General features: G+C 38.5%; 1 protein-coding gene across 1 annotated transcript in view; it reads right to left on the reverse strand.

Annotated features, from left to right (window-relative positions):
• RAB21 (RAB21, member RAS oncogene family) overlaps positions 1–15,452 on the reverse strand; it is a 28,327-nt gene extending 12,875 nt beyond the window's left edge. The window contains exons 1-3 of the mRNA XM_012738844.3: positions 15,020–15,452; positions 1,856–1,915; positions 748–855 (exon numbers count right to left, since the gene is read on the reverse strand). Coding sequence (XP_012594298.2) covers positions 748–855; positions 1,856–1,915; positions 15,020–15,175 — 324 coding nt within the window. The 5' untranslated portion in view covers positions 15,176–15,452. The remainder of the gene's footprint in view (positions 1–747; positions 856–1,855; positions 1,916–15,019) is intronic.
• Positions 15,453–15,922: the final 470 nt, after the last annotated feature.

The raw sequence follows: 15,922 nt of genomic DNA on the forward strand, positions 1-15,922 counted from the left end.
TGACATAACCTAGATTGTCCTTCTAAAATTTATATTATATCTTCCAGGATAAAGAGCTTAAAATTGATTTTTTTGAGACAGAGTCTTGCTCTGTCACCTTGGCTAGAGTACTGTGGCATCAGCTTAGCTCACAGCAACCTCAAACTCTTGGGCTCAAGCAATCCTCCTGGCCTCAGCCTCCCGAGTAGCTGTGACTAAAGGTGCACACCACCATGCCCGGCTAATTTTTTTTTTTTTTTCCTATTTTTAGGTGCCCAGATAAATTTTTGTATGTTTATTAGAAACAAGGTCTCACTCTTGCTCAGGCTAGGATCGAACTCCTGAGCTCAAGCAATCCTCCCGCCTCGTTAACTTGATCTTGCTCTCCCATTTTTCTGTTCATAAAAAGGGAGCCTGTGCAACCACACCAAGGTTTCAGGTATCCAATATATGGAATCAAAGAAATGTGGGTGGTTTTTCTTTAAGAGGGAGAAACAAAGCCCTATATTTTTCTGAAGCTTAACTCTAATTAATTCCCTTTCTTAATATTTGAGAAAGCCATGCAATAACCCAATTACTCTAACATGAATATGAGTTAAATACTATATTAAAAAATGAAAAAAAAAAAATGAGTGACCCATATATGTACAAACCGCATACTTTACTTTTAAAAACAAATCACATTAGTGAACAAAGGTATATTAATGAAAACTTGGAAAATCAGTGTTTTTCTGATTAAATCATCTACCCATAAAGTAAACGGAATACCTTCTGAAAAGAATCTTCATCTGTTATGTCATAAACTAAAATAGCTCCATTTGAATCTCTGTAGTAAATTGGGCCCAACGCATGGAATCTCTCTTGACCTGCTGTATCCTAAATAAAGTAACAAATGCTTATTAGATTAGAAGAAAAATATGCATCTGCTACTGCAATTACAATGAATTTTTGATTAATTGGAAAGTAGGGCATAAGGTCACAGATAACCCCAAAACACTGTTAAAAGAAACAAAACAAGTTACCTAAAAAAAAAATTCAAATCAAGTTATAACCAATAGGTAATGTTTTGCTGATATACAAAAGCTATTTTCTCCCTCCCAACCCTCCTCTTCTCATCAACCTCCTCACTCCCACTAAAAAACCAGTAAGTTAGCAGAGGGTCAGAATGGCCAACACCACATTATAAGCCAGGAACAGATCCTGCCCTAAATTTTAGGTTCCCCACACAAGGAGAAGAGACAGGGAAACAGAGCACACACTAGAACCATCTGCAAATCACCCTATCCTCTCTCTGAAGTGGAATCCCTTTGAATTGACCCTTCTCTAGTTGAAAAGTTATAACAACAATATTCAAATATACAATTGTATTCCAAATTTACCAAATTTTAGGAAATTATTTTTATTTATTTATTTTTGAGACAGAGTCTCACTCTGCTGCCCAGGCTAGAGTGCCATGGCGTCAGCCTAGCTCACAGCAACCTCAAACTCCTGGGCTCAAGCCATCCTCCTGCCTCATCCTCCTGAGTAGCTGTGACTACAGGCATGCGCCACCATGCCCAACTAATTTTTTAATATATATTTTTAGTTGGCTAATTAATTTCTCTATTTTTAGTAGAGATAGGGTCTCACTCTTGGTCAGGCTGGTTTTGAACTCCTGACCTTGAGCAATCCTCCCGGCTTGGCCTGAGTGCTAGGATTATAGGTGTGAGCCACCAGGCCCGGCCAGAAATTCTTTTTATTAAAAAAAAATTTTGAATAGCCTTCAGTTAACTTAAAAAAATTAGAAATTCAATTCCTATTCCTTGAGTCAATTTGTTATTACAACATCAAGAACAGGTAAAGGCCTCTACTTATTTAGTTGAAAAGATTAACTTACCCATATGGCAAGGTTTACTCTTTTCCCGCCAATATTTAACTTCTTTGTTAAGAATGATGCCTAAGAAGAGAAATATACATTAAACAATGTTTCATATAAAATGTTCCTTATCCTAACAAATATAGATCAGTGAAACATCTAAAGGTAAAACTTATCTGAAAAAGTAATTATTTAGTTTTAAATTAATGATCAAACATTTTCATTAAAGACAGAACATTATTTACATTTTCATCTTAAAAAACCTTGTTTTATGAACACAAGTTATAAAAAATAAACAGGAAATACTAAGTACTTTTTCTTAGTTTTTCCCCTACACATGTGGGAAAAAATAGAGTTTAACAGATTTCTAAGATAAAGGAAGTGTTTACTTACTGTAATGAATATCAGTATTATTCAAAATGGTTCTGCAATTATTTTTTTTTCTTAGAGATGGGACCTTACACTGTTACTCAGGCTGGAGTACAGTGGAGAGATCACAGCTCACTGAAACCTTGAATTCCTGGGCTTAATCAATCCTTCTGCCCCAGCCTCCCAAGCAACTAGGACCACCATGCCCAGCTAATTATGTAAAAAAATTGTTTTAGAGGTCTTGCTATGTTGCTCAGGCTGGTCTTGAACTCCTAGCCTCAAGTGATCCTGCCGCCTTGGCCACTCAAGTTGCTGAGCTTACAGGCGTGAGCCATTGCACCCGGCTTGAAATTATTTTATAACTCAATTGTTTAAAATATATTTAATAACTGTGATAAGTACTAATGTCACAGATATGAAAGGATGTGGTTCCAGCTTTCAAGGAGCTTATACTCTATATTAGAGAAATAAAATGTAAAGAGAATTACAATTCCATATGATAATTGCTAAAATGGAGAGTCTTGTCACACTGTAAAAAGAGTGCTGAGAAAGGCAATGTAATGATTGTCTGGATGAGTCAAAGGTGGCTTCAGAGAAAAGGTAATGATTTCCCCTTTAGGAATAGTAGGGTTTTTTTCTGACAGATGGGTGAAGCCACTGAAGCATAAAATATATGACCCCACCCAATGGGGAACTCCAAGTTGGTATGGTCAATGCCAGAGATGAGACTACATAGACAGGCGAAGGGTGAATCAAAAAGGTCCTAGAATTCCATGTCTAAAAGTATACACTTTACCTTGTGGGTCTTAATAAAACCTATTCAGAGACATGTATATAATACACAAGACATGTATTGAAAAACATATATACATACTACGATCAAGTATATTTGGGAAATGCTATATATTGCTCTTTGTACATTCACAATGCACATTAGCACATCAAAATTCTGCCCAAAGGAAGGCTGGCTAACAGCTTGTATACAAGCATTTCTCAAACTCATTTGACCTCTTTTTCCCTAGAGAAATACCTAATTCATCCTAAGGAATGGCTGTCAAGAAATAGTAATACTGACAATGGAGTATCACTGAAGGGTTTTAAGCAATGGGGAAAAATAGAAGATACATATTTTCAGGAAAATGACTCTGGGATAGGAGGGGAGGCTGAACTAGAAAGGACAGGACTAGACCTGGGAGAAAGCAGGCTGTTGGAAAGAAACAAAAACTAAGACAATGAAGATAGGAAAGAGAAAACAGAATCAAGAGTTACTGAAGAGCGAGGTCGGAGGACTGACTGCTTGAGGTCAGGAGTTCGAGACTAGCCTGAGCAAGAGTGAGATTCCATCTCTGCAAAAATAGGAAAATTAGCCAGGTGTGGTGGTGCCCACCTACTTGAGAGGCTGAGGCAGGAGGATCACTTGAGCCCAGGAGTTTAGGGTTGCAGTAAACTAAACTATAGATGACACTACTGCACTCTAGCTGGGGTGACAGAGACTGTCTCAAAAAAAAAAAAAGTTATTGAGAGGACATATACTCAGAATCCAGAGTTACCTGACATGCTTAAAAAAGGAATCGAGGCCGGGCGCTGTGGCTCACGCCTGTAATCCTAGCTCTTGGGAGGCCGAGGCGGGCGGATTGCTCAAGGTCAGGAGTTCAAAACCAGCCTGAGCAAGAGCAAGACCCCGTCTCTACTATAAATAGAAAGAAATTAATTGGCCAACTGATATATATATAAAAAATTAGCCGGGCATGGTGGCGCATGCCTGTAGTCCCAGCTACTCGGGAGGCTGAGGCAGAAGGATCACTCAAGCCCAGGAGTTTGAGGTTGCTGTGAGCTAGGCTGACGCCACGGCACTCACTGTAGCCTGGACAACAAAGTGAGACTCTGTCGCAAAAAAAAAAAAAAAAAAAAAAAGGAATCGAAAGCTGAATTCAGAGATATATATAGAGATAGTCATAGGTAGGTATATCTTTGTAGAAGAAAGTACAAAGAAGGAAGGTAAAAATGAGAAAAGGCTACAAGAGTGAATTACTGAAGAAGAAACCTAGATTTCAGGAAGCACTTTTTGCTGTGGGCACACCAAGGAAAACTGGAACTAAGAAAAGGCACTGGATGCAGTAATTAACTAAGGAGGTCACAGGTAGATATAAATGGCAGAGCTAGGATCAAATACAGAATGTTTGCCTTCAAGGCCCAAGCCATATTCAAGATATTTTATTAAATAAAAATTGTAAAGAAAAGGGTAAAAAATAAATTAAATGACAAAACAGCAACAGAAACAATTTGGAAAATGAGAAAATCAAAAATACATTATGACAACAATCTCATTATAGTATAGGAGCTAAAAACATCAACTTTGGAGCAGAACTTCGGATTTGAATCTCAGCTTTGCCAATTACTAACCGTGTAATTTATTTGAACCCAATCATTTTCATGGTTTCAGTATCAATGCCATATTGAAGAAAATCAAAATCTGAATCTTATTCAGCTATGTAATGGATAGGTCAACTTTAATGCCTCTCGTTTCAAACATATTTAAAATTGAACTCATCTCCCTCCAGAATTGGTTTTCCATTCCAACATTAACATTTTGATCACATTCTCCCAGTCACTAAAATTTAGAACCTTAGAAATATCTTCTTCCTCCCTTGTCAGTACATATTCCTTCAAAACCTACAAAGCCTAATCTTCATATTTCCTCTGGAATTCTACTACTACTGGTCCTACATTATGTTGTAATGTAAACACCTCTGGTCTTACCTCACACTCTGCTCTGCATGCCAAATTATCTTCCTAAAGCTTCCCTGTTAGAAAAAAAATCTTGCCAGGCGTGGTGGCTCACGCCTGTAATCCTTGTTTTTTTTTTTTTTTTTTTTTTTTTTTTTTTTTTTATGGACGAGGTTCTGGGGCCCCAAGAGCGGGGGCCCCGGAAGTCGCCCACGCCTGTAATCCTAACACTCTGGGAGGCTGAGGCAGGTGGTTAGCTCGAGGTCAGGAGTTCGAAACAGCCTAAGCAAGAGTGAGACCCACGTCTCTACTATACAGAGAAAGAAATTAATTGGCAACTAATACATATAGAAAAAATTGGCCAGGCATGGTGGTACATGCCTGTAGTCTCAGCTACTTGAGAGGCTGAGGCAGCAGGATTGCTTGAGCCCAGGAGTTTGAGGTTACTGTGAGCTAGGCTGACGCCACAGCACTCACTCTAGCTTGGGCAACAAAGTGAGACTCTGTCTCAAAAAAAAAGAAAAAAAAATCTTACAACTCATAGGAAGGTTCCACAATAAGTTATCATTTTTAATAAATGTGCTTGAACAAGATCCCTGCTGGCAGCTAATACCATAACCTTTTTGTCACAAGCAATGTGGGAATTTTTCAGCAGAAGGGAATACATTAGAGCTGGTAAAGCTTCCTAATTTCCTTTCTACCATCCCATCTGAAACTTACCACCACCCCCGTATGGTAAGTTTAAAGGACAATATTAAGCCTCTCCTTGGGAATCATGGATATACAAAACAATTTTATGGAAAGAGTGCTTATCATAGCATTGATTATAAGGAAAAAAAATGAAATAACCTAAGTGTTCATCAATAGGTAATTACTTAAAAATACACAAATATGGTTCATCCATGTAGTAAAATACTGCACAACCATTTCTACTACTGCTGCTAATACTAGCTAGCATTTACTGAATGCCTATTTTCTGCCAATTATTGTGCTAAGCACTTTTTACAAAATCATTCAAAAGTTCTCCTTTATAAAAGTTGGGGAGCCCTCATCTACAAATGTGAGTCCCAAAGCCTTATTTATCTTTGTGTCCAAAGACCTCCATAATTTGTCCACATCTGTCTTCCTTAGATAGCTTACAATATTTCTTTACTTATACTCTAACATATTAATATATGGCCTATTTACATTCCCTCCAATTTTTCTGTTCATAAAATTCTCCTCTAATTTGGGTCTATATTTTATTTTCTATCTGAATTCCACCTACCCAAATCCAGCTTATGACCTATATTCTTCTTCCTTGAATTTTCAACTTTTCTTATACTACATATACAATCCACATTAAATTTCTCTATCCTGAACAATTTGGGGGAAGCTAATCTGCATGTCCCTCTTGTAGTTTAAGTTATCTTTTCATGGGTATAAGTATTCTGTTAACTAGATTACATACTTTTACTTAATACTTTCACAGTGCTTACAATTAAACAGGCTATGTTCTAAAAACTTTTCAAATATTAACTCATTTAGTCGTGTGTAATAATGTTGCAAAAAAAAAAAAAATACAAAACGCCAAAACCTCATTTAATTCACAGATGTCAGTAGCACCCTACTGAATCAGCTATAATTATTACCCAAGTATTACAGATGTAAAAACTGAGACACAAGGAGGGTAAGTATCTTGCCCAAGGTTACAAAGTAAGTGACAGAGTGAGATTTGAAACCTAGTAAGTCTGGCTCCAGACATGAATCATAACCATTATGGTATGGTACCTCCTTGACTGAGATCTGAGCTCTCCAACACTTCTCCAGTAGAAGCAGTGGGGAAAATCATAGTATCCCTGTCCATAACAGACACTAAAATATTGTTATTGTACACTTACAGTGTACCCAGGTAAAACAATATAGGTATAACTCAATTTATGTGAGATGTGCTTCTAAAAGTTTCCTTATAAACCAAATTATTTTAACTCAAATATGTGATACACCAGTAAAGTATATATATGATCAAGGGATCCCTCCTAAATCTTTTTTCCTTTCATAATGAAAAACTTAAGCCCTACTCACTTAAGTATTATAAATCATCTCATTTTCTATATATCCTAAGTTTTTAACATTTACATTTCATCAACAGCAAAAATTGTTTTTAAAAAATACAATCATATTTGAGGATAAAGTTGAAAAACTTAACATAAGTAACATCAAGATAGCAGCAAAAAATCAAAAGGCTGAAATTTTTCTTCTTTTTTAATAATCTCTATCAGGCTCACTTAATTTGGCCAGACTACTGAGATACCATTAGTGGTGATAATACTTACTCTGAGGCAGTGGTTTTTAATTCTGACACATGGTAGTGAGGATGGGAGAAGGAAGTAATCATGAATTTCTTTAAGAATCTGAAAAAAGTCATGACCTACTCACTCTCAAAAAATAAAAACTACTCACATGCACATACCCAAAACAATTTCCACATACTTACAAGAGATTTATAAGTGTCTGGCAACATCTCAGTAAAGAACCAATACAAAAGGAGGGTTCGGGGGAGACATTAAACAATAGCAATTCAAAAGTTCAAGGACTATAGGAAGAGAGGAAAAAAGTACAAACTATGTGTCAAGCACTGTGCTTAGGCTATCTCATATAATGTTTGCAACAACTTTGTGAAGCAGGTCATTAGCCCCCTATTTTATAGTTGAGAATGTGAGATTCTTTAAATCCGACAACTCAGCCAGGTGCTGCAGTGGGTTGAAGCCTGTCTGACTCGACAATGCTTTTGCCATTGCACAAAGCTGCTATTCTAGAACATACACACATTTCTTAATCTGGCACTCCTCCCCTTGGGCAGTAAGTGTTCCTAGACACCAGCTCACCTCCCAGAATATTCTCACGGTAGGCATGAAGTAACAAGGACCAAATTAATGGCACATTTTCCAGCCTACTCCTCCAAATCCTAAAATACAGCACCACTACTTTTAATTTCAATGACTTCATTCCAAACTTTAGGAGTATTAAAAAAATTAATGATCTTATTAACTCAGCTATCATTTGTCATTTGTATCTGATGCTTATTTACACATCCTATCCAAAAACATAGTGCAAAACAAAAAATTTTGTTTAAAAAATAAGAATGAGAGAAATAATAAGATAAATTATATCTGCCAAATGAAAGTCTTTTTTTAATGTATCAATTTTTTTGTTCATTGTTAGCCAGATCATTTGCTGTGCTTGTTAACTATCACACTAGCAAAGCAAAAATACCTAAAGCAGCATTTTATAACTACAACACATTAGTTGAAAACAACATAGTAACTGAACTGTAAACAAATACTTCTTGTCTTTAGTATCTATTAAATTCCAACAGACTTTCCTTAATAGAAGTGTATGTCTGTGTGTGCACATATGCATGTTTGCACATATACATATATATAACTAGTTATATTATTTTTGCTAGTCACTAACACCAGTGCAGACTTAAGTATTTAAAGTACCTATTACCACTTCCAGATATGATAGGATTCAAGAAAATAATTTATAAAATTAGCCCTCTGTAGCAAGGCAATAAAAATCAGCTATCAGAAAATCAAGCTGAGTGCTTGAATATTTCTACATTTCCTGTTCTTAGTTTCTAAAACTAAGAAACTAAGGTATTATAATCAGTTTAGAGTCTAAATCAGTTTAGATTCCAAATAAAGTTTCAAAAGGAAAGGCAAAAAGTCACTTCTAAGAAGTACCTCAAAGCACAAAGCAGAAAATGGCAGTCAGATATGGAATGCTTATATATTAGAAATTCGTGGCCACAATTCAGAAAAACTCTTCAGAAAATAAAATCACTCAGCCTTCTAAAGTCTATGTGTATCCAGTAAAATACTAAGGGGAAAAACAGATTTAAAAAAAGATTAACTACTGAACTGTATAAAAATATTGTAATAAATTGCCTAAATCAACAGTGATTTGGCTTTCAGAGCTAGTTAGAAGATACTTCAGACACTCAAAATATTAATCTTACAAACAAACCAAGATTCCCAGACAAGAGACTATGACAAAAATTGTATAATCACTGCTAGAATCTGAATGCCAAGTCTTACTCAGGAGATGTATTAAAAAAAACAAAAAGTAGTAGTAGACTTGGCTGAAGAAAAAAAATGGTAAACCATTTCTATTTGTGAGACCTGGGAAATTTAATCCATGTCTTAGTTTCCTTCAGTTTATCAAACTATCAGGATACTACCTGCCCAGCCAACCTTACACCACTACTTTGCTAATCACATCATGCATCTATCATAAACTTCAGGAGGCAGGTAGAGTTCTACAATTTAGAACTTTGAAAGAGAAGAGGGCTGTTGGTTCTAATTATAAAAGTTATTTTTTTCAGAGGAAATTAGTCAAAAGTGATAGAAGGTACCTAAATTACAGTGCATAATCATCAATAAGCACCTCCAACAAAAAAAAACAGATACCTCACCCAGAGGCACAAATATAAAGACATACCAAAGAAGTGGTTATGACCAAAATGGCACAATCCTTTAAGAATAAAGGTAACTGATAGTTAAAGTACCTTACTCATCTTTATATTCCTCAGCTAGTATAATGTTTGACATATAACAGGTATAAAATAAACATTTCCCTTTTTTTTTAATTTTTATTTTTTTGAGACAGAGTCTCACTCTCTTGTCTGGGCTAGAGTGCTGTGGCATCAGCCTAGCTCACAGCAACCTCCAACTTCTGGGCTCAAGTGATCCTCCTGTCTCAGCCTCCAGGGTAGCTAGAACTATGGGCACATGCTACCATGCCTGGCTAATTTTTTCTATTTTAGTTGTTTAGCTAATTTCTTTCTTTCTTTTTTTTTTTTTTTTTTTTTTTGTAGAGACTGGATCTCACTCTTACTCAGGCTGGTCTCAAACTCCTGAGCTCAAACAATCCTCCTGCCTTGGCCTCCCAGAGTGCTAGGATTACAGGCATGAGCCACCGCAACCGGCCTAAAATAAACATTTCTTGAATTGAATTGTTTAGATTCAACATTATTGCCTTAATAAATTTCAGAGAATAGCAGTAACTCCCTCACTGCAATTGTCCTTCTTGTTTCTGTCAAAGGCTCAAATCAGTGAAGAAATCACACAAGAGAGCTTGGCAACTCTATAAAGTTCAGAGACTTTACCTACAAGATTACTCCATAATTATCAGTAAACTTGGAGAAGCTCTGGAAAAAAAGAACAATTTAGTATGGCAAACATCACAATTTTCAACAAAGTAAAAAGTGAATTCCAGAAATGTCAATCCCAGTTAAATAAAACTCTAGAGTGAATTCTTTTTATTTTTAAAATATACATCTCAATTATAAGCAATTCTAAAATATAGTGACCTCTCAGATAGCATGGGTTCTCAAAATAATTCATGTTAAATTAATACTATTACCTTTTGTAACTGTTACTATGAAAGAAATAAACAGACATAAATCAAGCACCATCTATTCATTCAAGAGCAAACATTTATTAAACAAATATGTACCAGGCACTAGGCTAGGAGCTTTACATATGATGGCTGTTTATGTAATCCTCGTAACAGTCCTATGAGTGAGATAACCACATTTTATAGATAAGGAGACCACTTGCAGACATATCCTGCAAGATCATGATGGCTATGAAGTGAGAGTCAATTCAAAACCAACTCTAGGACAGTCATGTGGTTCACATCTATAATCTCAGCACTTTGGGAGGCTGAGGGGAGGGTCACTTGAGGCCCTGTGTTCGAGACTAGTCTGGACAATAGAGAGACCCTATCTCTACAAAAAGTTTAAAAAAAAAAAACAGCTGGGCATGGTGGCATGCTCCTGTGGTCCTAGCTAATTGGGAGACTGAGGTGGCAGGATCACTTGAGTTAGGATCACACCACTGCACTCCAGCCTAGGCGACAGTGAGCCCTGTCTCCTAAAAACAAAACAAAACAAAACAAAACAAAAAACCCAAGCCTAACTTCAAAGTCCTGTCTCTTTCCACCACATCATATGGTTTCCTAATAGATCTGAGTACTGCAGAAACAGTGTATCTTGTCTTCTGCAAGCATTTGACAAAGCATCTCATGCCAACTTTTCAGGCATGACGGATGTAGCCATGGTGAAAAGAATTGCAAAACTGGAAAAATTATTTAAATTTTATTAAAAGATTTGTGTCTAATAGGTAGGAGCCCATAGAGATCAGTCTTATGCTTATCTACTTCCATTATCATGAATATGCACAACACTCCATTAATAACTGTGTTTCTCACTCAAGGGGAAAGAGAAGGGGATGGCCTCAGGCTCATACATAATCTGAAAAAGTTCCAGGCTAAGATTCTGCATATCCTTGTGTCACTGGACTATAGCAAAACTTGCTGCAGAGCTTCGTACATGGCCATCTCTCTCTCTCCTTTCTCTTAGTCTTTATCAATGATCTGATGAGAACATTGAAAGTATTCTTACCAAATCTTCAGATGACAAAAGTTTAAAAGTAGCTAATACAGGCCGGGCGCTGTGGCTCACGCCTGTAATCCTAGCTCTTGGGAGGCCGAGGCGGGCGGATTGCTCAAGGTCAGGAGTTCAAAACCAGCCTGAGCAAGAGCGAGACCCCGTCTCTACTATAAATAGAAAGAAATTATTTGGCCAACTGATATATATATAAAAAATTAGCCGGGCATGGTGGCGCATGCCTGTAGTCCCAGCTACCTGGGAGGCTGAGGCAGAAGGATTGCTCGAGCCCAGGAGTTTGAGGTTGCTGTGAGCTAGGCTGACGCCACGGCACTCACTCTAGCCTGGGCAACAAAGGGAGACACTGTCTCAAAAAAAAAAAAAAAAAAAAAGTAGCTAATACAGACCATAGGTTCCATACCTTATTCTTCATTCCATGTCCAGGACACAACCCAGTGTCTCACCTACAGAAGCCCAATGAATGTTTTGTGAATTACAGAATCAAGATTTAAAAAGACAGTAACAGGCTTTAACCACTGGAGCAAATCTATCAAGACTAACTTTAACAGGTCAAGTACACTGGGAACAAAAAAAAACCTTAACTACAAAATCAAAGAAAAGAGAATTTGAAGGATATAATGCCTTTTCTGGAAGCAATTAAGACTAAGATGTTTAAGTTGACAGCAAACTCAGTATTAACCACTGTGACAACTACCCAAAAAGCTCATAGAATTTCTTCAACTTCAGTGTTAGAAAAGGATTCTCAGTAGGGGAGGTGACAGTCTGCTCTTCTCTCCTCAGTTTAAACTACATCTGCAATCATTTGTAAAGCACAAGGCATCACACTTTAAGGAAAGGAGGATAATGATTAAACAGTATTTAGAAGAGATGTTGAAATAATGAAAGGATTTAAAATGATGCCACAGGAGATCCAGTTAAAGGAACTAGATGGAGCTGTTCACCCAAGAGAAGACAAGACTCAAGGGAATATGACAGCAATCTTCAACTATCAGAAGGGATGTCACATGACACCAAGATTCACAGGGCAGAATTAGGTAGGGCTGGAAACTACAGGGAAACAGATTTTGGCATTATACACCGAAAAACTTATTGGAAATTTGACCTGTTTAAAAATGATATGGGCGACCTCAGGACATCGTGAGCTTTCCATTTTTTCTATTAGTTCATCTTACCTCCAAGATGTTAAAAAAAAAAAAGTGGACAATCATTTGACTGAAATGTTAAACAAAAGACTGAAACAGGGAACCATAAACTAACTTAGGTTCCTATCAGTCCTACAATTTTTTGAAATATAAATGCATGAGAGTGTACTTTGCAAAACACAAAGTAGTTTACAAAGAGAGGTACTTTGTTAACAAGAAAAAAAGTGAACTCTTCCTCTCTTATCTTCTGACGCATGATCTATTTGGAAATTAAAATTACATATAGTTATGTCTTAAAAGCATATAAATCAAATTTCTCTGAAAAAATTAAGAAAGATGAGATAAACTGATACCTAAGAGAAAGAATTAGATATAGTGCTGTTACCATTCACTGGTATACAACAAAACCTTTAATTCTGTAATATAATCCAGATACCGATTGTGTGAAAGCTACCTATATAGTTAAAATTAGAATGCTATGTTCTTAATACTGGAGAGCTACCATAACTTTATCCTTTCCTGTGTAGGACTGCAGTGGCTTCTCTCATATATTCAAAAATCTTTAGCCTGCTTTTAGCTTTGAGGATGTTTTAGAAATGTATAATGATAGTGTAATTTTTAAGTTGAAGGGGTAAATAATCTTTTAAAAATAATAATAATCTTTTAAAAAAACATTAAGATCTCAATTACAATAGTTTTCTCTTTTAGATCGTTGCATAAAGGAAACCACCAGAGAGGTTGTTTACCAATATCCAGAGGAAATGTTACTTAATTGCTCAAAATTTTAAGTCAGAAGGGGATTCAATGGGCACCACCATACCAATGACTTATGACAATGACTGTCAGCAAATTACTCCACTTAACTAAGCCTGTTTCCTCACCTGTAAAATGGGGCTAACTACACTTTAGAGGCTGTTATAAAAATCAAGTGACAGAAGGCAAGTAAAATATTCACCACAGTAAGAATTCACTAAATGCTAGCTACTATTATTACTTTACCTAAATGATTTTCTAAATTTCCAAATGATCATAGATATTTAGCCTATGAATTTCCTTGATCTAAATAAAATACAAGGCTCTCACTAGTGACACTCAATAACAAAAACTCATTATTAAATATTGTAACTATTCTTGTTCAAGGATTTTTTTTAATGCAGTTTCCCAACATTCACTTTTTCAGATACGTTTTTCATTGGAGTAAAAACAGAGGAGTAAAAATAGAACATGAAATCAGAACCAGAGCATCTTTGTAAATTCTAGACTCAGTAGTTTAATAATAGCATCAAACATCAAATGTCACAATTAGGAGATTATGCATTCTATTAAATAGCGTCCATGGCCTTGCACACTACACGATCACTAATTAAGATCTATTGTGCAAACTGGGGCAGTAATAATAAAAATAGAGAGCTTACACCCGGCCAGGTTCGAAGTGCTTTTAAGTATAGTTATCCTAACAACCGTATAAGCTAGATACTACTATTATGGCCATTTTAACAGAAGAAACTTAGGCATAGGCAGGTTAAAGTAACTTAACCGAAGATCACACAGCTAGCTAAATGGATGGAGGTGGGACATGAACCTAGACAATTAGGCTCAAAAGTCTAGTAGGTTTTACTGCCTCTGACCAAATTGATAAACTCAGATTAGTAGTATAAATTTCTTCTAACCTATGCAAAACGATTTATTTGGGACAGCAGGGAGACTACAACTCCCTCAGAGGTCTAGCTTCACTCTCAGTCAATGATTACATTTTAACACCGTTCCAATGTAACTGCAGAAGCAAGCCGGCCTTTTATTATATGTAAATAAATAGCAACAGCAGCAGCTAAGTTTTTAGTTTGGGGGCCAATTGTTGGCCGGTATTCACATGACGTTTCACCGTGGGTCGACTGACCTAGCAGAATATGAGTGACCCACAAGTCGACACACGCAGGCTGCGATGAAACTGCGTAACCAGCACCGGTAAGCGGTCATTTCAAAAAACCTCCAGAGATGGCTATTTTGCCATTCCAGTTATTCGAAGACAGGACAAAATGGAACTTGCATAATACTTAGTCATCAGTAAGTGCTGAAGTTACATATCAACTAGTTCGCAAATTCAAATCCTCAGCTAAGTTCCTAATTCCGAAAGAAAGAAAAGGGGTAACACTCAGAGACAGTAGGGTTGATGACACCTAAGGCCCAAGCGGAAGCGCATCAAAGGGGAAAAACTAGCCCACGGATAGGGACTCCACGACGTGCGCAGCCACCACAGGGAACACTAGGGACTGCTCAGGGCCCATCCACTTCCCTCCCAACAGCCTGTCCTTACGTCTACAGGCTGCCTCGACTCAGCTGAGTCTCCTGGGCGGATCTAGAAAGACAATCCGAAGGCGGAGGTGGGAGACCTGAGATCTGCCAGCCCAGATCCAGGGGACTGGGGCGGCAAAGTCCTCACAGCCCCGGAGGAGTAGGGGCTCTGAGACTCCCGCTCCCCCGGGTCCGCACCTGCAGAGTGGTGATGTGCTTGTCGTTAAACTTGTTCTCGCAGTAGCGCAGCACCAGCGACGTCTTCCCCACGCAGCCTTCCCCCAGCAATACCACCTTGAACGAGTAGGCTCGGCCCGCCGCCGCCGCCCCGCCGCCGCCGCCGGCCGCAGCCATCCCGTCGCTTCCCTGCCGCTCGCGCCCAAGAGTCGCGCCAAGCTCCCCACAGCCGCGACGGGCTCAGCCCCCTCCGGCACCGGCCGCGCCGACCCGGGCGCCGTCTCCACTCCTTCCTCCGGGCGAGGCCTGGAAGGGCCGAGGGAATGTCCGAGAATGAAGGGCCCGAGACACCACGTCAGGCACGGGAGGAAAGACGAAGAGCGCTCCCTCTCCGCCTCCCCTCTAATGGCGTCTCCTTCCTCCTACGTCACACTTCGGGTCACGTGACTGCCGGGCCCGGCCCGGACAGCCCCTGAGACTCGGCCCAGAAGAACGAGCCTGGACGTGGGCGGGGCTTCTGAGACCTCTTCCCGGGGTGGAGTTGGGTGTGAGCGTGGTGCCAATGGGCAGTCTGGGGCAGGGTCGGGCTGCCTGTGGGCCACCGCTGCCATACAGTTGGTGGGAGCCTGAGGGAATAAGGAACCAGTAATTTGTGGCAAATCTAGCTCAGATGAAATGAAGTGCGGAATGTTATCGTTCTTGCCCAGGGGATGTTCACAAGGCCAACGACCTCTCACACCGGGGGTCCCTGTAAGCCAAATCTGCCAACGTGCTTTTGAATCTCTTTCCCTGTGAGGTCCCAAATTATAGCTACTGAACTCTTTTCAGTTCCTGGTCTCCTGCTCTTTCAGGTCTCACTTTAAACCGGAAAGGCTTCTATGACCACCCAATCCTCCCCCACATCCCTCCCCACTAAGTTAGGTA

The sequence above is a fragment of the Microcebus murinus genome, chromosome 10, assembly GCF_040939455.1.
Source record: "Microcebus murinus isolate Inina chromosome 10, M.murinus_Inina_mat1.0, whole genome shotgun sequence".
NCBI classification, from domain to species: domain Eukaryota; kingdom Metazoa; phylum Chordata; class Mammalia; order Primates; family Cheirogaleidae; genus Microcebus; species Microcebus murinus.